We start from the raw sequence: 25,732 nt of genomic DNA on the forward strand, positions 1-25,732 counted from the left end.
TAGCCTGCCAGGCGCACCCCTCTCCCACGTATACATTTTACCTTTCCTCCCCTTGAGTAGATTTCTCTCTCCTTTTCAGATAAGTGCTGCAAACAACAGCAGCCACCGTATTTTATGACTTTTACTGGGAAGGCAGTACAGGAGAAAAGGTAAACAATATTTGCCTTTTGTTGTTTTTATTCTTCTTGGGAACACACACACACACACACACACACACACACATCCACTGAAAGAACCAGGCTCTCTAGTCACAGTGTTAGATGTGTGAAGATCTTAAGTAATGAAGTGTAACTGTCAACCAAATCTTCCAAGGATCAAGAAGCCGATGATGAACACAAACACTGTGGCTGTTTGCTACAAGGGATTTTAAAAACTGGAAAATAACAGAAATATTAAATTAAAAACAGAGTTAGATCCTGAAACCTCACTGTTACGATGCCAGTTCTGCTCCAGGACTGGCGGGAGGGCACCCACAGGGATGCTGCTTGAGATCTACTCTGGGTTCTCCTCATTGGGTAAATATTGTCCCTCCACTCCGCACCTTAGAGGTCACTTTTTAGGGTGGCTGGGAGAAATGCCAGGAGCTGAGAGCCCTGAAAGGCACCTACCCAACATGCCTGCATGCCACGCTGCCTGTGGTCTTAAACTATTCGGCCGGAACCCTCCGGCTCTGAAGGAAGTGACTCACCTTGTGAGCAGAGCATGCCAAATCCCCGGGAGGGAATGCCCATCCTGCCTCACCCCACTTCTTTTGTGGACTTGAATGATGAAGCTTGGACTTCCACGCCAGAGAATGAGCGCTTACTCGGGGACTTAAAAAATCCTTTTGTTACCCAAACATTCGGTTCTTGTCAACATAAGTTCCTGAATAAAGATCCTCCCTGACAGTGAGAACAAGAGGATCAAGCTTCATTCAGATCTACATAAATGTAAACGCCTATGCTCAGCACAGGAGTCAGCTGACTGGCTGGGCCTCAAATTATAGTGCTGCTAATAAGTGCCAAGCGTCCACTGTCACAGCTGGAGCCGCCCTGGCACTGACAGCTGGTCCAGGCTCATTTACATTCTCTTCACGCAGCCATCCAGCTACGGTAGGCGGCCGCAGATGCTGGTTTTTTAGCAACAAACTGGTTCACTGCAGATGTGAATTCTGGTTATATTTCACTGCCGTGGAGTCAATAACACTGAACGCTACAAAGGACAGGATGGGGCCTGGAAACAGGAGAAAAAGAGGAGTACAGAAGAGACAAGAGAAACACAGGAAAGAAAGGTGAGAAAGACACAGGAAAACAAGTACAAGTCACACCAGGAAAAGACATGTGATTGTCCAGCCACGCTCACCCTCTTGGTTTCACTAAGGAACACCCAGCCTCAAGGGTCCGTCACAGTTCTTCAACTGAAGTCTTACCACCTGATAGGGCTCCCTCCCTTGGCACTTACTTCATGAATAGTCTTAAACCTCTACCTTCTAGCTCTGGCTACCTTTCTGGAAAGCTCTACGTACAAAACTCTGAATTTATGGAGCAAAGCTAGGATTCTGGAAAAGTACAGAAAGACTCAACAGGGAAATTCTGACCCTCAGAATAAATATTCCAAATGCATCATTTTCAAATCTCCTTTTATCTGACACTCTGCAGTCCCATACCAAACACATTCAATTCATTCCTAAAAGCACCATGCTGAAAACAAACTGATGAATCCTTTATCTGCAAACACACAGGGCGCTGAGGGCCTTGACAAAAGCATTCCATCCTATCAATGAAACAAAGACTCTCTCCCCATTTCATCAGAGATACAGTATCTTATTCTCTTCAGGGATTTTAGAGGAATGATTCCAGGCATTCAAGCCCGCCTCTAGATAATGCATTAATATAAATGCCTCATCTCAGAGTGACAAGTTCCTGGAAATCTAACTGGAGTTTAGATTACTGGCAAAGACACTGCAATGAGGAAGCAGATGCCCTTAGTCTCACATGGGCCAAAAATCAGTTTGTGGCTCATTTCTTAAACATAAGCAATCCACAAGGATTAACGGCTGGTTTAGCCACCTAGCTGAAAAGAAACGATGTCATAAGGGGAATTCATTTAAGTGAAAAGGTAAAAGCACAGGTTCTAAAATCACTGACATCTCTGATATTAAATTCCAAATGCACACAGTGGTTTGCTTTGGTACTGAGCCTAAAAGAATTCTGTTTACGAGACAGTCTTGCTGACTGACATACTTCTGAAATGCTCAAGAGGAAAACCATTTCTCATGGAGTGTCAGTGCCACCTAGTGGTGACTCTCCATAGTGCCGAATAACGAGGGACCACCTTAGACCTAATTATAAGCTGGCTCTCCCTTCCCCGTGAAGAACAGGGCAGGAACTTCCCAACCTGCTGTCTCTGCCTCAGGTTCCCAAGAGACAGTTTTTACTTTATTTTCCACGGTGGGCCAAACTCTGCAGACATTACCCAAAGGTGGAAACTGTCCAGAACATGGATGCTCTCATATGCAGGGAGGGTCAAGTTGTGAAGCACACTGTCATTGAGAAAGCCTTATGATGCATTTTCTTTACTGGAAAACATTACTAAGGGACACAAAAGGATCTGAAAAAACTTAAGTACATGCTTTGAACCCATCAGGACTCACTTTAATGGTAATTATTTCCCTAAACTCATCTACGAATTTGACAAGACTACAGCAAAATGCTGTCAGCATTCTCTAACTCCTGTTACCTACTTCTTAGATGGCCTGCCGGAAGCTTTCCGTGCTCCCATATGTGTTCCCTGTCCCCAGGGCTCCCTCTTTCCAATGCTTCTTACTCCTGACTACAGAATTTTCCTCTAGCCTAGATCCTGCCTCACGTTCCTGACTCCAGTCACTTTCTAAGTAATTACTGAGCACCTATGTGCCAGGCAAACATACATATACTGAACACCTCCAGCCTCAAAACTCTACATGTCTAAAACAGAACCAACCAACCTTCTCTCCTGGAATCTTTTTCTATTCTTTTCTTCCTTTTTTTAAGAGAGGGGAGGGGAGAGAATCCTAAGCAGGCTCCTGGCACAGTGTGTAGCCCAACACGGGACAGAATCTCATGACCTCGAGGACACGACCTGAGCCAAAATCAAGTGTCTGACGCTCAGCTGAGTTACGCAGGCGCCCCTCTTTGTCTACTCGATTTGCAACTGCACGTGAATAGCATCATCACCCACTTACCGCCTAAACCAGAGAAGTGAGTCATCTGGACTTCTCCCTACCCCACGAGCCAGAGTGTGTCCTTCGAATCCTATCTCCCCATTATCCTTCAAATCTGTTCCTTTTCTCCACCCCCATCATCTGTTTTGGTTCTCAAGATCTGTACCAGTCAGGACATGATAGGTTATGCTGTTGGAACTAACTCAAACTTCAGTAGCTCCAAAAGAGACTTACTTCTACATGTCCATCTTGGCAGAAGGAAGGGACAAGGAACCATTTAGCTCTCTTTTTCGTTGGGTTAAAAAAAAAACCCCACAATACACAAAATCTACCCTATGAACAAATCTGAAAGTGTATAGTACAGTACTGCTAACTACATATGCACTAGTGTACAGCAGATCTCAGGAAGTTTTGCATCCCGGGTGACCGAAATTTCACAGCCATTGCATGGCAGTTCTCTGTTCCCGCCTCCCCTAGCTCCTGGCGACCACCATTCTCTTTCCGGCTTCTGTAAGTGACTACTACCTGCAGTAAGGGATCACACAGGATTTGTCTTGCTGTGATAGGCTTATCTCACTAGCATCATGTTCTCAAGGTTCACCCATGTTGTAGCATGACAGGACTTCTTTCTTTCAAAATCCTGATTACTATTCCATTGTATGGAAGACATTTCCTTTAGCCATTCATCCATGGATAGACATGCTGCTTTTATGTCTTGGCTACTGTGAACAACAACGTAATGAACGAGAGCACAAACAGCTCTCCAAGATCCCGTTTTCAATGGAAAAATATTCAGAAGCAGGATCACTAGATTGTATGGTACTTATATTTTTTAATTTAAAAAAAAAAAAAAAAAAAAGAGCCCAATGTGGGGCTTGAACTCACAACCCTGAGATCAAGATAGAAGCTGAGATCAAGAATCAGATGCTTAACCATCTAAGTTACGCAGGTGCCCCAAGATTTTTATTTCTAAGTGATCTGCACGCCTAATGTGGGGCTGGCATTTACCACCCTGAGATCAAGAGTCACACGCTCCACCAACAGAGCCAGCCAGCTGCCCGTATTTTTAATTTTTAGTTTCCATAGGGGATATACTGCTTTACATTTTCATCAGCAATGTACAACAGTTTCAATTTCTTCACATCCTTATCAACACTATTTCCTTTCCCCCCTTTTTGTGTCAGTGAGCGTCCTAGTAGATATGAGACAAACTCACTGTGGCTCTGATTTGCATTTCTTGGACGAGTGGTGCGGAGTGCCTTTTCATATACCTGCTGACCATCTGCGTGTCCTCTTTGAAGAAATGTCTATTTGAATCCTTTGCCCATTTCTTAATTAACTTATTTCTGTCACTGAGTTATAGGAATTCCTGTGTATTACTGATATTAACACTTTACCAGAGAAATAATCTGGAAATACTTTCTCCCATTCCACAGGCTACCTTTGCTGTGCAAAGGATTTTCAGTCTGATGTAGTCCTATTGGTCTATTTTGGTTTTTGTTGTCTGTGCCTTCGTTATATCCACGAAATCACTGCAAAAACCAGTATTAGGAAGCTTCGTATGTTTTCTTCCAGGAATTTTAGATTGTGTGTTTCAGTTTTTATTCCATTTTCAGTTGATCTCTGTGGTGTTTCTGCAGGCAGTCATCCAGTTTGCCTGGCACCATTTGTGGAGCAGAACGACCTTTCCCACTGTGTAATCTTGATGCCCCTGACTGCGTAGGTATGGGCTTCCTTCTGGGCTCTTTGTTTTTTCCACTGGTTTGTAGGTCTGTTTTCATACCACTACCATTCTGTTTTGGTTACTATAACTCTGTACTATGCTTTGAAGCCAGGGAAGTATGAGCCATCTGGCTTTGTTCTTTCTCAAGACTGTTTTTGGCTTATACAGATTTTTGGACCGTTTTTTCTGTTTCTTCAAAAAAAAAAAAAAAAACCAGCTGGGATTTTCATAGAAATTGTGATTAAATCTGTTAAGTGGCACTGGGCAGGTACGACATTTTAACAATATTAACTCTCCCTTATGCCGTGTGGATTCATTTCAATTGGGGCCTATTTGGCTTCTTGAATCTGGATATCCATTTTCCTTTCCCACACTGTAGAAGTTTTAGAATCTGATTTTTTTCAAATAAGCTTTCTGTCTCTTCCTCTCTTCTCCCGAAACTCTTACAGCACAGACACTGATTCACTTAATCGTGTCCCTCCCACTGGTGCCTCAAGCTTTCCTTATTCTTCATTCTTTTTTTCCTTTCTGTTCTTCTGCCTAGATAATTTAAAATTGTCAGGTAATTCACATACCTCCTTTTCTTTAGTGTCCTTTCTGGATATCTACTCTGTTCCTTTGGTTGGATTGTATTTCTTCCTGTGCCTTGTTGCTTTGTGGCAGGATCCACACATTTGAAGAAACGGTCCCTGGCTTTGCAAAGGGAAAGACCTTTACCAGTCAACCTAGCTATAGATTCTGGGAACCTTTGGAAGTGTCTTCTTTGGACTTAACAAATGTAAATTCCCAATTAGAGAAGTTTTGCAGTTTTGCTGGCTTATTTTCAGGAGCTTATAAATCTCTTTTATAAATCTTTTATAAATATTTATAAATCTCTGGTGTCTGCCTATAGTACTGCAGGACTGCTATAAGCAGTCCACCTTCTTTTTGTTCTTAGCAGCCCCCAGTTATCTACAGCATGGTGGGTCTCATCAGTGCTGAGGCGGGCAAGAGAAACCAGTCCCTTCAAAAACCTCCTCCCCCAAGAAGCTAGAACACTGGGTGCATGCTCCACTCTTCCCTTCTTCAAGGGAGAAGCTGCCAAACCATATCAACCGCTGTCTCTGTCTGAACCGTGAGTCCTCTGGGGCAGCAGCGAGCCTCCCAGCTCTAGTGTTCCCGGCATCTGGGGTCTGCCGGGTCCTGTCAGTGCAGTGAGTCAGGTGAGACAATAACCAGCCCTTTAGGCAGTACTCCCAAAGTCAGAACACCGGACCTATGCTTCAACTCTTACCCTCCTTAGGCAGAAGCAAGGAGTTGGGGGTTTTCTCCAATTCTTTCCACACTAAACTGAGGGGAAGGGCAGTGGTGAGCAAGTGTATGTCAGCTTAAAATGTTGCCTTTGGGGGCACCTGGCACCTCAGTCAGTAGAACATGTGACTCTTGAATCTCTGGGTCTTGAGTTCAAGCCCCATGTTGGGTATAGAACTTACTTAAATAAGTAAATAAATAAAATGCTGCCTTTGTTCTCAGCCATCTCCAACCTGGTGCCCCACCCTGTCAATGCTTAGTGTCAGGAAAGACCAAAGCCAGCCCCTTGGGTAGCTGCTCAAGAAGTCTGAATGCTAGATTATGTTCGAGTCTTCCCTCTCCCTCCCTCTGGGGGGAAGCTAGGATTTAGGGGTTTCCTGCATGTGCAGATGGGAGCGTCTCTGGCAAGTGAGTTTCATGAATTTTCCTACAGGCTTCAAGGGAGCCAGCTTTGCAATGTCTGGAATGCAGGAGCCTCTTAATTGGTTTCTAAGTTTCTCATAAGGGAGCCGGTCTGTGTACTATTGATCAGTGTATCTGTAGGGGGCTGGGGAATGAAGGTCTGGGGCTGCTTACTTGTTGACATCACCCCAAATCAGGTTTTTACCACTTCTTCTCCAAGTGACTGACTTCATCCACACTGACATTTCACTGACCAAAAGAAGCTACATGGCCACCTCCAAGTTCAAGAAGATATGTATATCCCTTTCACGGAGAGGAAGCTGAATATTTGATGTTTCTACTTCAGACACTTTCACTGACTTCACAGGTTGATGTTCTGAAGACACTAACAGGACACTGTTTCAGACTCACATATGCCCATATGACTGCCTGTTACTGTCTCCGGAGAATACTGACCTCACCTTCTCTTTGGCCTTCCAAACTGTCTATGAGGAGTTTTATTGGGAGAGTCTAATCTGGAATTCTCAGAGGAAATGTAGTTCCCAGCTCCATCTTAGCAATTCCTGGAGACTCCACAGGAGGTGGCAGTGACGGGGGTCTCTGACCTGGCCTCCAGCAGCCAAGGAGCTCTCCCTGGTATCTCAGTCCCCCTGTCGTCCGCCCTCTGCCACCTCAGACTGGTGTTCAAGACCTGCATAACCTGGCCTCACCAGCTTGTGAGCCTTCAGGACTACTGATCTTCAGACCTACAACATTCCAGCATCTCTACTTTTCCCCCACTCTCCGCTTCGTTCCCTTGGCTATTGCCTCCCCAGGCATTCCAGTGCTGGGCGCTCGGGGGGCACACATGGCAGTCAGGGGCTCCACTTAGTTCCAAAAGCCAGATACTGTTGGGACAATTGTTACAGCAAAAGCCTTAGGGTGGGACACGTAAGTTCTAAGAATACACTCAGGTTTTACAAAGAAATGTGAATGCTGAAAACAAAAGGAATAAAATTTAGTCCATTATTTTGGTTTCTTCCTCCTTTCCCAATGACTACTTTCATTTCTTCACTCCTGCAACAAGGCAGAGATATTATAATGTTCAACTCTGGCCATGATATTTTATTTTTTTATTTTATTTATTTATTTATTTATTATAAAGATTTTATTTATTTGACAGAGAGAAATCACAAGCAGATGGAGAGGCAGGCAGAGAGAAAGAGAGGGAAGCAGGCTCCCCGCTGAGCAGAGAGCCCGATGTGGGGCTCGATCCCAGGACCCTGAGAGATCATGACCCGAGCCGAAGGCAGCGGCTTAACCCACTGAGCCACCCAGGAGCCCCATGATATTTTCTTTTAAAGATCTTATTTATTTATTTGAGAGAGCGCATGAGCACAGGCAGGAAGGGGGGTTGAGGGAGAGAGAAGCAGATGCCCTGCTGAGCAGGGAGCCCAACGACGCAGGGCTCAATCCCAGGACCCTGAGATCACAACCTGAGCCAAAGGCAGACGCTTCACCTACTGAGCCACCCAGGCACCCTGGTCATGTTATTTTAGGAAAATGGCTTAAAACATACTTGTTGAGGTTGATGCTAGGCATTTAAAAACTCTTAGTGGCTTCTAAATAGCTGACACATTTGAAGATGTTCTTAGCTCACAGTGCAGTCTAGTTACAAAGAAGATTTTCAGTAGCAAGATGACTGGACAGCTTTGGCACCCAACACAATCAATTCTTATAAGAACAGTTAGTGAATAATCTACTAGATGCGACAGAAATGCCATCATGATGCCCAGGCCTTTATCCCTTCACATTTTACATCACAACATATGCCCTCACAAGAAGGCCTCCAACAGGTGACTGGAATTCCACGGTTGGCCCCTATTTCTGCAACCATGTCAACCATGATTCACTAAGTACCTAACTTCATTTGCTTTCATGAAAAGGAAGAGCACACAAATCCTTTTCACAGGTCAAAAGGCAGATAACCAGCAGTTACCTGGCCATCAGTGTAGTCTGTAACATCAAAATCTAGAAAACGAACCTAGAAAAAATATGCTTCCCTACCTTCCGGCAGCGAGGATTGGGACAACTGAACCTCTTCACATCACTGTCCAACAGAGCAGGAAAGCTGCAGGAGGGGCACCTACAATCAAAACAGCAGAAGGAATATTACTCAGAATATTAAATTGATTTCATGTTCATAATAACATAGAGTTTTATTTTTTGTTGGTTTTTGTTGTTGTTCTTACTTCTTTTTTAAAGTAGAGTTTAGGGGCACCTGAGTGGCTCAGTGGGTTAAAGCCTCTGCTTTCGGCTCAGGTCATGATCCCAAGGTTTTGGGATCAAGTCCCACATTGGGCTCTCTGCTCAGCAGGGAGCCTGCTTCCTCCTCTCTCTGCCTACTTGTGATCTCTAACTGTCAAATAAATAAATAAAATCTTTAATAAAATAAAATAAACACATAAAATAAAATAAAACACAGACTGAGGCTCTCCTTTGTGCTGGCTCTTACCAGGAAATGCAGATGCCATTTTGGGTCCTGCCTCAGTGCAAACCGCTCAATCAACATAGAGCCCTACCTCTGTGAGAACTCCTTGCCCATGTCACCCTTCCTCCATCCTCCAACCCAATGTGTAATGACTGTACCTATAAGCCAAGTGATTAAGAGGTACCAAGGAATGTGAGTAAAAATGTGAAATGTGGATTTTCCCATTAATAAAATTATCCCCTTATTCTTCAGAAGACCAGAAGACCTGGAAAATCCAGCTTTGTTAGAGATTGTCACTGTCTAATGAAAGTGTTCAGGCAGTCTTCATAATGGAGAATGAGGTGACAGACAACACTCTCCAATTCTGAGAACTCACCTGACAAGCTCATCGGCGTAAGCTGCAGCAACTTCTTCTTCGGCTTTCCGCTCGTAGTATTTATACAGGATGGTCTGGGGAAGCACCTTCTCCAGCTCACTGGTTGGGAACGAACATGTGCAACTGCCTTCCATGCAGCTGAGTTCTGACTGGAATTATAAGGGCAGGTAAAATTAAATTAAAAAAGAAAGAAGGAAAGAAAAAAAACTCAACCAAATTTTTAGAAAAACAAGTGTCTCATGGGTTTAATGCATCCCTCAACAGGAAGCAGACTAACAGTGGTTAAGAAAGAGGCCATGCTCAAAACAAGGAAACCATGATAAAACCCCACAAAGTCCATCTATGATACAGCACCAGAGGGCTTCTATCAGTCCGAACCACAGCAAGGTGCAGAGCAACAAGGAAGGAAGGTCTGAAAAGGTGGTTTTTGTGAGAAGTGAATTGATTTTCTCCAGAGACTCTAAAAAGGCTGGATGTCTAGATCTCAAGGAAGGCAGAAGGCGAGTGATAGAAGAGGGGACAGGAACACAGACTAAAACCAAGGGAATTGTTTAAGAAGCCTCTATCTTGATCCTAACCCCATCAGATAGAGTCAAGGGACTAACTCTTCCAAGAAAAAGGAAGACAGCCTCCAGGACAGCTAGCTGCCCCAGTGGGCGCTGGCCATCATCTTCAAAAGCCATCAGCAGATGTCCTTCCCAAGCCACATCAGTCTCACTTCCTCTTCTGCCTCTCTCATCCATTTTTAAGGATGCTTGTGATTACATTGGGCCACCTAGATAATCCAGGATACTCTCCCCGTTTCAAGGCTACCCGACTAGCAACCTTAATTAATTCTCCTCTGTCATGTAAGGTAACTAACCACAGGTTCTGGGATGAGGATGGGGATATCTCTGGGGGACAATTATTCTGCTCATAATGGTTACTCCAATCTTCACTAAAACTGCAACTGACTTTAGAATAACTGATGTTGAATGATTACTGGTCAGTTATTTATGAAGAGTAATTCTGGTTTTTAGCATTCTTTTTTTCCTTCTTTTTTTTTTTTTTTAAGATTTTATTTATTTATCAGAGAGAGAGAGAGCGAGCGAGCACAGGCAGACAGAATGGCAGGCAGAGGCAGAGGGAGAAGCAGGCTCCCTGACGAGCAAGGAGCCCAATGTGGGACTCGATCCCAGGACGCTGGGATCATGACCTGAGCCGAAGGCAGCTGCTTAACCAACTGAGCCACCCAGACGTCCCAGTTTTTAGCATTCTTTTTTTTAATTATTATTTATTATTATTTTTAAAAGATTTTATTTATTTACTTGACAGAGAGAGATCACAAGTAGGCAGAGAGGCAGGCAGAGAGAAAGAGGAGGAAGCAGGCTCCCGACTGAGCAGAGAGCCTGATGCGGGGCTCCATCCCAGGACTCTGAGATCACGACCTGAGCCAAAGGCAGCGGCTTAACCCACTGAGCCACCCAGGCGCCCCGGTTTTTAGCATTCTTTAAGACAAAACAAAACACCGGCATGGGTCGTGGTCTCAGGGTCCTGGGATCGAGTCCCGCATCGGGCTCTCTGCTCAGCAGGGAGCCTGCTTCCCTCTCTCTCTCTGCCTGCCTCTCCATCTACTTGTGATTTCTCTGTCAAATAAATACATTAAACAACAACAACAAAAAATCTTAAAAAAAAAAAAAACACACCCCCCCCCTTTTTGTATTATATTATGCTGGTATCAACAGACACTAACTTCAGACAGAGAAATATGATCTTGGACAGTTACTTTTTTAAAAGCTTTTAGTTCTTTTTTGGTCTATTTTTAAAGTTCACTTATTTACTTTTAAGTAGTCCCTACACTCAACGTAGGGCTTGAACTCATGACCCCCAAATGAAGAGTCACATGCTATTCTGACTGAACCAGCCAGGCATCCTAATAGTCATTCATTTAACTACAACTATAAAATCCTTCAAAAATTTTGTGTACAAAAAGCCCAACAATGCACTCTCATTCAAACAGCTGTAAGGATCTCATTTTTATTACAAAAAGGTTCGATAAGGGGGGGCTCCTGGGTGGCTCAATGGGTTAAGCCTCTGCCTTTGGCTCAGGTCATGACCTCAGGGTCCTGGGATCGAGCCCCACGTCGGGCTCTCTGCTCAGCAGGAAGCCTGCTTCCTCCTCTCTCTGCCTGCCTCTCTGCCTACTTGTGATCTCTGTCAAATACATAAATAAAATCTTAAAAAAAAAAAAAGATTTGATGAGTGAAGAAGTCGTGGTGCTCCTGGAGTAGGCATGGGGGCACAGAGGAACAGTGCCATTCCAAGAAGAAATCTGCTCTGCTTTACAACCAACAGAATCACACTAGCCAGGCATTGTCTAGGAATCACACACTTACCAGCATATCTCAAAAGCTCTACCTCACCCCAGAAAGGGCAATTCCACGAGGCATTTACACTCGTCTATAGATGTCTCAGACTCTGTAAACATTTCCTGTGTGTGCGGACATATTCCGTTGAGTCTTACCTTTCCAGATCCAAAGACCGCTTCTTGGGCGTATCTGATGAGACATTCTTTGCAGAACAAGTGAGCATCCGCACACTGAGTGAGCTCCTCGAATGGAAACTCCCCGTAGCAGCAGCGGCACTCAATCAGCTGGCCGTCCTGTGGGCCGTCGGAGACACATTAGGTGCTAAGCACTGAAGCAGAGGAGCAGCTAGATTTCATATTCCCCCATTTCCAAACACATGCTGAGGTCAGAAGTCACCTCTAGAAGCCGTAAGACAACGAAGAGCTGTTTTCGGCTCTGTAAATCTAGCTTGAGGTGCTAGTACAAATATCAATACATAACTAAAGACAGTGAGAATTTTCATGGGTTTTTATTCTTTGGAGTCATCCTTTGTATAAAGTGATCTTATCATGAGCTCCATGGTGTCAGCAGAACTATAACATCTATACTCAGATGGAAATAGGACTGAGAGTCAGGAAGTGGCATAAAGGATGTCATCCCAAAAAGGCTCTGATGTTGGACTTTGTTCTCCCTGTTAGAAAACAGGTGTGTAAGGGGGTTGTGTCTCAACCCACACTGTATCTCACTAGACTACAAAGCCAGCTAGAGCAGCAACCCCCCGTACTGTGAACACCAGCAAACCTGCTCTTCCCACTGGCAGAGCCAGACCCAGCCCCCAGGCCATCCCCACCTAGAAAAGGCTGCAAGGTAAGGATGGCAGAGCATGGAGAAGAGCCACCTGGTCCTGAGGTTAAACACGACATCTTTTCCTTCTAACTTTTTGACAACAGAATTCTGAATTTTCCTCTAAAAGTCTATTTGATGGATTCTAGGAAATGCTTTTTGATTTTTTTTTTTTTTAAGAGCGACAACTATGTCGTCATCTGTGCTTCAATTCTGATCCAGTCTGGGATCAGGAGCACCCACGACGGTTCAAGCATCCACAGTAAGTTGGCTAAACCATAAGCCCAGCAGATGAACAGGGAGTCAAACGGACACCAATTTGCCACCAGAAAATGTGATAAAGAAAACAGGTCATGTAAATACCCAGAATAAGTGAATTAGTGCAATTTCAAACTACCTTTTGATACTGCTCTTCATTCATCTGGAGGGCAAGCAAAAAGTCTTCATGCTGAAGAATAAAAGTAATACAAGCAGATACAAAGTTACCAAAGTTAACACAAACATTTAGCATTTATTTCCATGGACGTAAAAGAACTCAATTATGAATAATGATCTCTTCAGTTATAGTTTAGTAGTTTAAAAAGCTACCTCAGAGTAAATTTAAAATCCATGAGAAAGCTAAATATAAAACAGGAAACCAAGCAAATACTAGAAAATATAAGAGAAGCTTTCTTGAATCTCACTCAAACCGCAGAAGGAATACGTGAAAAGTATATAGAAACACTTTTGAATAGCAGAGAATAGCACAAGCAAACAATAAACCAAACGGTAAAAAACAAGTTTAACAACATCTTTTGTCGGTGAGGCGGGTGACCCGTGCACTGCTGCACACTGCTCAGAATGTGAACCAATGCAAGCGCTATGGACGAGACCTGGCACTATGTAACACATTACCTACATATTTAGGTACTTTGATTCACCGGAGGCACTTCTAGGGATGTATCCCAAAGATACTAGGGGGCAGAAGTAGGAAATACGGGATGCTCAGGGTTATTCACCATGGCACTATTTCTTTTTTTTTTTTTTAATATTTTATTTATTTATTTGACAGAGAGATCACAGTAGGAGAGAGAAAGGGAAGAGATCACAGAGAGAGGGGAAGGGAAGCAGGCCCCCTGCTGAGCAGAGAGCCCGATGTGGGACTCGATCCCAGGACCCTGAGATCATGACCTGAGCCGAAGGCAGCAGCTTAACCCACTGAGCCACCCAGGCGCCCGCATGGCACTATTTCTAATAGCAAAAACAATGGAAACCACCCTGGACATCCATCAAGGAGAATAACCAAATCCACACCGCTACTGCAAACAATGGCACACAAAGCAGTTTTATTTTAATTTTTATTTTTTTAAATATTTTTATTTATTGGTTTGACAGAGAGAGAGAAAAAGCACAAAAGCAGGGGGAGTTGCAGACAGGAGAGGGAGAAACAGGCTCCCTGCTGAGCAGGGAGCCCAATCCGGGACTCGATCCCAGGACCCTGGGATCATGGCCTGAGTTGAAGGCAGCAGTTTAACCGACTGAGCTACCCAGGCATCCCTTATTACTTATTTTTTTGAAAGCAAGCGAGTGAGCGCACACGCACACACATGCAGTGAGGGGAAGGAGGGAGAGGAGACAGTTTCAAGCAGGGCCAGCCCATGCCCAGTGCAGAGGGGGAGGCGGGGCTCAATCTCAAGACCTGAGATCACAGTGTGAGACAGGCTTAAGGGACTGAGCTACCCAGGCGCCCCTCATCAAAGGCATTTTTAGGTAACATGGACTTCTTTTTTAGATTTTTTTTCTTTTTAATTTGACAGAGATCACAAGTAGGTGAGAGGCAGGCAGAGAGAAAGGAGAGAGCAGCCTCCCTGCTGAGCAGAGAGCCTGATGTGGGGCTCGATTCCAGGACCCTGAGATCATAACCCAAGCTGAAGGCAGAGGCTTAACCCACTGAGCCACCCAGGCACCCCTCAGACTTCTTTTTTAAACGTTGAGTGCAGGGGCGCCTGAGTAGCTCAGTGGGTTAAATATGTATTAATACGTAGTAAACACATAGTAAATACGTAGTAAAACACCAGTATATCTACCATCAGTATATCTATCAGGTCGCCCTGCACACTTGACAGTTTATTTGGAAGAACTGAAGAGCTTAGTAGGCTCTCTCTCTGGTTGTTCTCCATTACTAAAGGCTGAGGGAGGTGAAATACACATGTTCACCAAGCTCCAAATTAAATTCTTAACATGCATCTAATTTATAAAATGGTGACCTTTAGTCAATATCCTTACAAAACCCAGTTTTTTTTTTAAGTTTATTTATTTAAACCAACTGCTTCAAAGACAACAGAAATCTTCAAGGATAGTTTTATACTAAGCCCTAAGAGCAAACCAGAATGTCAGAAACACAACCCAAACCCATCCTCCTACCTCTGCCATTTCTTTGATTTTCTGCTCATAGAACTCCTGCTCTTGCTGCACAGCCGGAAGAAGGGCACGTCGGTCGTAGGACCTACAATGTCGCCGCTTATTTTCCAGAAAGAACATCCTCTTTTCTATTTTTATGTCACCTAGGAGGCATATGACAATGCAAAATCATGCAGACAACTGTTGTGAGGAATCCAGAGTGTCCCTTCCAGGCTCCTGTGGCTCAGTCCCCCACGTATCCCCCAACAGTACATTTCTAACTCCAATAATGTAGTCTATGTTCAGGAAAATTCAGCCCCTTACCATTCCCTAACTTATCATGCATATATTTTGACTTTCATTTTCTTCTTCCTTGTTATGCTCCAAATGGAAGGTCCCTCCTATCCTGGCAGTACGGCACCGTGTGAATATACCACACAGTATTATTCATTCTACTAAAGACAGCTGGGTTTACAGTTCTGGGTTACTGTGAACAGGGCTGTTGAATGTGTCTGCAATTCAGCAGAGCACACATAAGGGAGTGGGAACGCTGGATCAGAGATAGGCATATTCGCAGCTTTAGAAAATAGTGCCAGGTTTCCAAAGCAGTTGTGTCAATTTACACGCTCCCTCCACTGGCAGTGTGTCATACCATGTCCCTATCACCTGTAACTGGCAGCTTGTAATCGTAGCCATTCTGGTAAGGCAACATGTGTCTGATGAATGTTTTTTTAAACTTTTTACTTTGAAAACCTTCATACAGAAAAGCTGGAAGAGCAGCACCTAAATCTACAATAAGTAACAAATATTTAGAGTAAAAGATAACAGAATGATAAATATCAGACAACGCTACTGGCCTATTCAGCTTTTTTATTTCTGTGCATTTGGTAATTTATGTTTTCTAGGAAACTGTCTGTTCTACCCAGATAATCTACTCACTCTCTAAAGTCTCTTCTTCATAGTCTCTTCCTTTTGGCTTTCTCAAGATTTACTCTATTAGGTTCCTGACACTTCACCCACTTACTCTCTTCAAAAATTTTGGCTAGTCCAGTACCTTGCCTTTCCATAAGAATTCTAGGATAAACTTTCCTATAGCCACCAGAAAGTTTTGCTGGGAACTATGAATCAATTTGGGGAGGACTGACATCCTTACAATGCTGGATTTTCCTGTCCATGCACTGACATCTACCTTTGGTTTCTTTCTTCAGTGTTTTCCAGTTTTTTGTTTTTTTAAATCACAAGTCTTATACATGTTTTGTTAGCTTTAAACCAAACATTAAATAATGGGAGAGGCAGTAATTTTAAATAGTATTGTACTGCGATTTCCACATGCTGATTACCAGTATGTAGAAATATCAGTTTTTCCAGATTGACCTTGTACCTTGCAATGACACTGAACTTATTTAATGATTGTGGAAGATGTATTTTCGGTAGATTCCTTGGAGTTTCCTCATTGGCTATAACTTCCAATTCATGTTGAACAGCAGTAAACAGATGGCATCCTTCCCCCACTACTGACTGAGGGGAAAAGGATTCATCATTAAATATAACATTAGCTTTAGATTTTCTTAAAGATGTTATCAAGTTGAAGAAGCTCTTCTCAAGTTCCTAATTTCCTGAGTTTTAATCATGATTAGGTGTTAAATACTGTTAAATGACTTTTCTGTATCATTTAACATGGTCATGAAATTTTCCTTCTTTAACCTGTTAATATGGTGGATTATACTGACTGCTTTTCAAAATACTAAATGAGCCTTATACCCCTGGAATACACCTGACTTGGTCACGGCACATAATCCTCTTATATATCGCTAATTCCTATTTGCTGGTATTTTGTTAAAGGTTTTTGCATGCCTATTCATGAGGGATATTGGTCTATAGTTTTCTGTGCTGTCTTTGTTGGCTTTTGTTATCTGGGTTAATACTGACTGCCTAAAATGAATTGGGAAGTGCTTCCTCTCTTTTATTTTCTAGAAGCTACTATGCAGAACTAGTATTAATTCTTCTAAACTTTTTTAAGATTTTATTTATTTATTTGACAGACAGTGATCACAAGCAGGCAGAGAAGCAGGCAGAGAAAGAGGAGGAAGCAGGCTCCCTGTTGAGCAGAGAGCCCGATGTGGGGCTCGATCCCAGGACCCTGGGATCACGACCTGAGCCAAAGGCAGAGGCTTTAGCCCACTGAGCCACCCAGGTGTCCAATTCTTCTAAACTTTTTTAGAAGACTTTTCCAATGAAACCAAATGAGGCTGGAGATTTCTTTTTTGGGAGACTTAAAATTATTAATTCAGTTTCCTTGAGAGCTACAGGGCTATCTAAATTATCTATTTAAATATGGGTAAGTCTTGATATTTTGTTTTTTGAGGAACTGGTCCATTTCATTTAAGCTGCCAGATTCATGGGTGTAAAGTTGTTCATAGTATTCTGCATTGGCTGTTTGTAGGGTCTATGGTGAGAGGCCCTGTAAGGGGTGAAAAATCCCGATACTGGTAATTTGTGTCTTTTTTCTTGGTCAGTTTTGAGAGATAGTATGTTGCATTTTTTATTGATGTTCAGTTTAGATCCAGATTCTACCCAGACTCTTCATGAGAATACGGTCTACTGGTCAGTTCATGAAACCATTGAAAGGACTGTGGAGGGAGAATCCTGACTCCCTCTTTGAGCCAAGCAACATGTAACCCAAACGGTGGTGCTTGGATGGAAAAATGGCCGAAGAAATGGAAAATTAGATTCCTGGAGCAAATGGAGGACTCTGAGACGATCTATACTTGTAAACTGCTGTCAAGGAAGGTTAAATGTATCTGTTAGCTGTAAATATTAATTTTGAGAGTTGTCTCCACACAGCAGACTCATCTGGAGTACCCTGCCCACCCAGACTTTCAAAGATTCTGACAAGCTAGAGAAGACACACAGAGAAAGGCACTCAGAAAGACAAAGGAGCAACAGACAGATTCCAAGTCTTTTCAGAGACAAGAACTACATCCATGGCAAGAAATTTTGGGAAGGTACATTTTGACCTGATAGAAAAGAATTTTCTAAAAGATAGAGGTGACCAACAAGGGAGTGAACCATTTTGCAAAGTGGTACTTTCTATTCTCTATCACTGACAGAAACAAATATGGAACGGCTATGTATTTGGGATGCCGAGTCTAAACCGGATAAATTTAGCTGAATGAAGAACCACCTACACACTGCCCTCACTTTCCCGTTCTCTGGCAGACCTGTAAGAGTGTCACGGCAGGAGAGCGCTGCACCACAGACTAGCTCGGGGACCTCAGGAGTCAGAGCCCAGGGGTTTCATTTTAGATCCTGAGGAGCTCAGAACCCGTAGAACTTTCTAACTCCACAGTTAGCTCAGAGATTTTCCATTTAGATCTGAAATCAAGTTACATAACTAAGTACTGATTTAAGAGAAAGACACATAAGAGAAAACAAAAGGAAAATATTACTGTTTATGACACAATCTATAGAAGTGACAGTGGGCTCTTTTCTCAGACACAAGCAACTCATATCAGATTTGATGTATAATTTAACACGTTTACCCTGGGGGTGGGGATTAGACCCAAGGTAACGTCTCTGGAAGGGCTCTCGGCAGTTACGTCATCAATAACACAATGTTCAGCACACTAGTGGCTGTTTAGGAGCTGCTGGTTTCTCCTGTGCAGAAGCCACTCCCTCAGGTGCACAAGTGGTCCCTCTGCAGGGAGCAGTCAATCTCTGGCCTAGGTAATTTTCCTAAAGATAAAGCTAATTCTTATCAAACCTTCAAGATCAGCCTCCCACTCCCCCCAGTTTGAGAGTGTCCCCACTTTCCCACACGTGAGTTCTTTGCCACTGTACACGATGTTCCGGTCACAGTGTACCCTAGGCAGAAAGAAGGAGGGTGGCAACCACAGCCCTTCCTAAACATATGGCTGCGTCACCAGAGAAGGCCATGCAGCCAGTCCTTGGGCTAGCCTGGCAGGGTGGCTATACCACAGCAGTCTTTATGGGCTGTGTGGGAAGCAGAGGGCTCCACAGAGCTGCTTCACACAGTTGGCAAAAATCAGGGTTGGCTATTACCTTGTTCAAACTTGAAATCTATGTAAGAGTACTGATTCATTTCTTTTCTCTTTTTTCTTTTTCCACTGGTTTCTGGTGATAGCTCCTGCCATTTTTTAATGGCATCAGAAAAGGCCTGAAAATTGAGAAAAAGAAAAGTTACTGCTGTACATGGGACACAAGAATATGGGAAACCCAGGCAACCCTGGGAAACCCCAATAACCCCAAATCTCATTCTGACTCTCAGTTTCAGCTAGCTCTCCTGCACAGCTTACCAGAAACAGGCTGCAGCAAAATGAACAGGGTGTGTTTTCATTATTTTCACTTTCTGACTTTCACAAACTGCTGCAAGGGCAGAACCAACGCTTACTGACAAAGCAACATAAGAAAACAGCAAGTGGGCAAGCTGTCTCGGCTGTGTGCAGGGTGGGCCACTTAACAGATGGCTGGCGAGTCACACTCTACAGGCATACCCTAAATGGCACACCTCTGGCCAACACTCTCTTGTCCACTTTCCACCAACACTGCCATATTCCTTGTGGCTTCACCTGTGTCCCCTCTCTGTACAGCACACTGGAGGGCAAAAGTTTTTATGCCAGTGATAATTCCTTTCCTTCTGAGCTTCCCTCTTTTAAAAATCTTTCCACCTAACATTTCAATATGCTCAAGTCTTTGCCACCTTAAAAAAAGGGGGGGGGGGTACCTGGGTGGCTAAGTCATTAAGCATTTGCCTTAGGCTCAGGTCATGATCGCAGGGTCCTGGGATCGAACCCAGCATCGGGCTTCCTGCTCAGCGGGAAGCCTGTTTCTCCCTCTCCCACTCCCCCTGCTTTTGTTCCCTCTTTTGCTGTCTCTGTCAAATAAATAAATAAATAATCTTTTTTTTTTTTTTTTAAGATTTTATTTATTTATTTGGCAGACAGAGATCACAAGTAGGCAGAGAGGCAGGCAGAGAGAGAGAGAGGAGAAAGCAGGCTCCCCGCTGAGCAGAGAGCCAGATGCGGGGCTCGATTCCAGGACCCTGGGATCGTGACCGGAGCCGAAGGCAGAGGCTTTAATCCACTGAGCCATCCAGGCGCCCCAATAAATAAAAAATCTTAAAAACAAAACAAAACAAAACACAAATCCCTCCTCCCTGGCCTCCTTCCCTTTTCAGGTACCAGCGACAACACCCGACCTGGAACTGCCCGAAGAGGCCACCTGCCCATGTTTGCTCATCTCACCCTGCGTGCATTTCCCAGCTCCCTCCGGTCAGGCACCGAAGCCCATCTTTCCATTAGCTCATCTCCTTGGTAACAGGAGGCAAACTCCAGCCCCTATGCTTTAGTCCTCATCTCACCTGGCCTCTCGGCAGTACTGGTAACACGGACTGCTCCCCGTGCCTGGCGTCCTGCCTCCTCTGCCCACTCCTCGCCACCCTCCCTCTACTTGGTCTTCACACGTTTGGAGGCCTCCAGACAGCCTCGGCTCTCTCCCTGTGCCTACCTCATCCAGGCTGGGGAGGTCACCCTGCAAGTGCCAATGACCCTCATGATCCCACCTCTTCTGGCCATTCAAGCACCCAAATGAATTCTCTCTACTTGGATGTCTCACAAGCTTCACTCAACAGGCTGGCAACTCAATGCTTCCAAGGCTGAATTAATGACCCTTTCCCTCCAACTTAGCTCTTCTACAGTATTCCCTCATTCCAGGAAAGGACACTCCCAAACCCCACTTACTGAACTCCTACTTAGACAACACTCAGGTCTGTGGTTGAATGTCTCCTGCTCAGGGAGGCCTTCCTGGAGCCTCTCCGTCCACCCTAGGTCCTCGGGCTACACTCTTTCTGAGTACCTTTTTTCTTTGAAATGCTGATAATAGTAATGATACACTTATTTGATTCTGTTTCATGTCAGCCCCTCCGCTGGAGGATGGGCTTCTGGAGGCCACAGAAGGTGACCAAAGCCCAGGGTATAACCTTGGCAACCTGTGGGGTTTGCATTTCATACTCTCAGTGAATAACAAAAGGTTACAGGGATATCTATGTGTTACAGGAATGTTGCCAGTAAGTCACATTCTGAATGTTTATCTTAGGAAAACAGCTGTGTCCCCCGCTGATAAAATGAAAGCAAAAGAAAACAAGTGTTGGGGCGCCTGGGTGGCTCAGTGGGTTAAGGCCTCTGCCTTTGGCTCGGGTTGTGATCCCAGGGTCCTGGGACTGAGCCCCACATCGGGCTCCCTGCTCTGCAGGGAGCCTGCTTCCTCCTCTCTCTCTGCCTACTTGTGATTTTTCTCTGTCAAATAAATAAAATCTTAAAAAAAAGAAAAGAAAAAGAAAACAAGTGTTTTAGCTACAGAAGAGGGACAGATCATCTTTGCACCCTCATCTACCTTCTATCCCCTCCTTCCCAAAGTTCTTAAGTTTGGGAACAGCAAGGGAATCGCCATGGGCTTACACACCTCTGGGAATGAAGCATCCTGTGTGGGTGTGGCCACCCCTCAGGTCATGGGATTCTCACAGCAACCCTCTGAGGGAGGGCTTCTTTCACAGCAGAGGGAAGCGAGGCTTACGAGAAGGACACTGCCCCAGTCAAATTAATTAAAGCTAGAATATGAACTCAGGCCAGTCGCAGCACTAAGGCTCCTTCCTCTCTCTGACATTGCCTTGCCCTCACGGAGCGGTTCAGGAAACCCACCAAGGGCTGGCTGACAGGAGAAGCCATCCTACTACTTCTCCATCTCCCTGATCCTCCCTGTATCTGTTCCCACAAACACTTAGGTACCAGTCTTAAAGTGACATGTTTGTACTCCACGGCAAGACCACTAATTTCTATCAGTTTTACCGAGAGGTAAACACTCCATCCTTGAACCAGGGCTATCTTCTAAAAGCAGGACAGGTTAAAATAACTTAAATTTACAAATGAGGTGATTAAAGGGTAGATGTTATTTATAAGTAACGAATGAAATGGGAATGTGAACTCAGTTCAGAACTTTTACCTGGTAGCCCACTGAGTCTTCAACCACACCACCCTCTTGTCTGGAGGTGAAATGAGGTCATTACCTTGGTCCCATTTAAACACTATTTCTAGCTAGAAGGAAAAAAAGTCCATACTGGCCCTTGTCAGGAAAACTGTATCTTAAAACAAATGAGGCTGACCAAGTAAAGGAGACTCCAAAGTCTTAGTTCAGTAGTTACGACAACCACCCCTTATCTTAATATTAACTAAAGATCTAGTTAAATAGACCAAATACAATTATAAATCAGAGTTCTTCCCTTTCAAGAACTGCTAGTTATAAATTCATACCTACTTGCTCAAAGGCACGTGGTTACTTCTTTTTTTTTTGGCCTCTGCACATAAGATTTCTCTAGTGAAAACAACTTTCCCTTAAGACTTTGTTCAAATGACATCCACCCTTTCTTTCCTAGTGTTCTCATGTACATTTATTCACTCTTTTGTAACACTCATCACACCGCTTTAATTTTCTTTTCCCTTTAATCTTCTCAAATAGACTGAAAGCTCTTTGGAAGGAAGCTAATCTGTGTTCTACAGATGCCATTGTTTTCAGGGTCTGGCTGATAACTATCAAAAAGTACTCAAAAAAACCGACCAGGAGGAACACAGGAACAACAGATATCGAAGATAATTTTTCCTTTTTCACTTATCTGGTATTTCTCCCTCCAGCTTGCTCACATTCACAAATCAAATCCCCACTCAAGGTACTGGTTCTGAGAACCAAGGATATAGTTTGCTAAGATTCTTAGGATATCTTGACAATGGCCAAAATTCCTTTAAGGCATGACCTAGAAATACTACAATGGGCATCTGATGAAATTAAAGCTGAGAAGAGGCACAGACTCCTCTGTGGAGCCTGGTGAGGGTCAGGTCCAAAAATGCAGACACTGTCACCTATAAGGAGACTGAGGTGATCATTAAAGTACACAGGAGAGAAATCTGGGGAGGCTGGGAAGCGGAGACCCTCAGAATGAGCACATGTCAGAGGAACAGAATTTAAGGGGCAAAGAAGTTAAAGAGAGAACACTGTCCACTAGTATTAAGCTCCACAAGGGGAGGGGCCTTGCACTGTTCACCGTGACTCTCCCAGGGCATGGCCCATAGTAGGCACTCAATGTGCTGTCTGAATGAAAGAGTTGAATCTGTGGCAGGATTACTGAAGAGAAACTTGGTGGAGAAATAATTTTCAACCAGGGAACTATAAGCCAAGTGTGAGTGTGTAAACCAAGACAGAAAAAGCGGTCAGGATCTAGAACACAGAGGATCAAACTTTGTCCAAAGGCAAAGGGCACTCCCAAGTGGAAAGGTATACACAGGCATGGAGAAGGAAGGGAAAAAAACAAACTGAGTGTTGATGGACAGGTTTGACAAAAGGCAAACTGTGATGAGAACAGTGTTTTAGACTTGTCAGCTACAGCATCAAAAAACAAAGCAACAAAAACAAGAAAAAGTAAATGAAAAGACGGGGGAAACCAATGTTAACTCCAAGAAAGACAGAAAATTCAAGAAAGGAGACATTATCATAGTACCTTACTTGCCCCAGCAGTGAATACTTCCACAGTCATAATAATAAAACTTTAAAAACAGATTTAACAAAAACTGTATATTGAAAAGGTAGTGTGTATGGGTGTGTAAGATTCAGAGCCCCATCTACCTTAAGAGAACTAAAGTAATTTCTGAAACTAATCAAGGATAAGCCTGTGTTCATAAATGTGGAGATAAGTACTAGGAAAAAAAAACAGATTAAGAGTCGAGTTATGTCTGGAAAACAGAGGAAGAGGGTGAAGAAGGGGGCTTCAGCCTGTGGTTTAAAAAATTATAAATAAGCATTTTGGCACTAACTGATTTTTAAATTTATGGCCATAAATTACTTTCATGAAAATCAAAGTCCTTAGAATACCACCAAGCCGGTGGTATAGGAAGCCGGTGGTATATGGGCCCAGTGCGTGTGTGGTTGCAGATATGTTAGCTCAGCTCTTCGTGAATGTGTCCTATGCATAGGTTTCTTGGAGACCACAGTGCAGCTGCAGTAATGTTTCCTCTGGTTGTTAGCTCTGTAGGGACCAAAGTGCTCCCCAAAATAAATAACTTCTAACTGGACAGAACAGAACATTATTAAAACTCATGGCAGGAGCTCCTTGTTAAAATGAATGTTGATACCACCGGCTGGCAACAAACCAGAGCAGGTCCTCAGGTCACAGGCCCCTCTAGAGTGAATTCAGCACCATAAACCTAAGGAGTCTTGTAATATTACTCTAAGGACTGACTCTTAAGATCACACTGAAGGTGGGCTACTGGGAAATTTCTAAATGCAGAGGCTTGACAACTGTTCCTCAGTACATGAAAGGAAGTGCAAAAGAAGGGAACTTATCACTGAAACCTCATACACACGAAGCACTGTGCTGGGCTCACTCTACACTGTGTCCCATCTAATTCTCCTACAAGCCACGTAAAACATCCACTATTGGGACACCTGGGTGGCTCAGTCGGTTAAGCTTCTACCTTCGGCTCGGGTCATGATCCCGGAGTCCTGGGATCGGATCGAGTGCCGCATCGGGCTCCTTGCTTGGCAGGATGCCTGCTTCTCTTTCTGCCTCTGCCTGCCACTCTGTCTACTTGTGCTCTCTCTGACAAATTAAAAAAAAAAAATTAAAAAAAATAAAAATAAAAATCCACTATTTACCAAGAGAACTGAAGCCCGGCACGTTCAAGACACAGGCTCAAAGTCAAAGACCCAACTGGCAGAAATGGAATTAAAATTCAAGGGGGGGACAGAAATTAAACCCGAGTTTGATCAAGATTTTAGATCTAACTATCAAGTTATAAGAAATACAGTACACCAAAGAACCAGTTAATGATGCCACAGGGTACAGTCAGCAAAATCTAGACTGTCAAAACCTGGAAGATAAATTGATTTTTTTCAATAAATGAGCAGCAAGAAAAAGTAAAGGGGGAAGGATTAAGAGATTAAGAGATTTAAGTAACCTATCAACCAACTGCAAGAAAGACTTTTACTTGGAACTCAATATGACCAAAGGTTTTTGACAGATCCAGAGAAGTTTGAACAAAATGAGTGGGTATCTAATAACATCACTTTTTAAGGTGTGATACTGGTATTTTGTTTTTCAAAAAAGAATCCATCTTTTAAAGGTTAACACTGAAATAGTTATGGATTTAAAGAAAATGAAACAATTCTTGGAGTTTGCTACAAAACAGTCAGGGAGGGAGGAAGTGGGTCCACATGGGACGAAAAACCAGGCAGGAGCTGAGAGTTACTGAAGCTGAGTGATGGGTAAGCAGGGCTCATTACAGTACAATTTCTAATTTTACGTGTGTTTGATGTTTATAACACAAAAGGAAAAAATCCAGGGAAATGTGATGGTCTCCAGTAAACATGCATATATATATATATATATATATATATATATATCAGGAGACTAAGCTATCATCATGTCTGGGGAGTGGCACAGGGAAGATGTGCTGTGGCCATAATTAGAAAACATCTCTGGGTGTGCTTCCCACGCCCAGTCCACAAGAGCATCACTGTCCACAGGGCAGAACCCCTGGGCGTGATCTGCATACAGCAGGGAGAAGTTCTAACTAAATGCAACAGGTTTTAGCTTCTGCCAAATAGTACTGCCTCTTAAACAGCCCACTTTCATTCAAACAGCCCACCCCAACCCCATTTTAAAATGCTGTAAATTTTC

At 43.6% G+C, this 25,732-nt stretch overlaps 1 protein-coding gene across 6 annotated transcripts in view; it reads right to left on the minus strand.

Annotated features, from left to right (window-relative positions):
- Positions 1-5,470: 5,470 nt before the first annotated feature.
- The window catches only part of RNF216 (ring finger protein 216), a 62,216-nt gene continuing 41,954 nt past the window's right edge, over positions 5,471-25,732 (minus strand). For all 6 annotated transcript variants that reach the window (XM_082714221.1, XM_082714218.1, XM_082714223.1 and 3 more), the window contains 6 exons: positions 19,054-19,168; positions 15,016-15,155; positions 13,010-13,060; positions 11,946-12,083; positions 9,443-9,591; positions 5,471-8,721 (listed from right to left, as the gene is read on the minus strand). In XM_082714221.1, coding sequence (XP_082570347.1) covers positions 8,607-8,721; positions 9,443-9,591; positions 11,946-12,083; positions 13,010-13,060; positions 15,016-15,155; positions 19,054-19,168 — 708 coding nt within the window. In that variant the 3' untranslated portion in view covers positions 5,471-8,606. The remainder of the gene's footprint in view (positions 8,722-9,442; positions 9,592-11,945; positions 12,084-13,009; positions 13,061-15,015; positions 15,156-19,053; positions 19,169-25,732) is intronic.

The sequence above is a fragment of the Mustela nivalis genome (genome assembly GCF_964662115.1).
Source record: "Mustela nivalis genome assembly, chromosome: 19".
NCBI classification, from domain to species: domain Eukaryota; kingdom Metazoa; phylum Chordata; class Mammalia; order Carnivora; family Mustelidae; genus Mustela; species Mustela nivalis.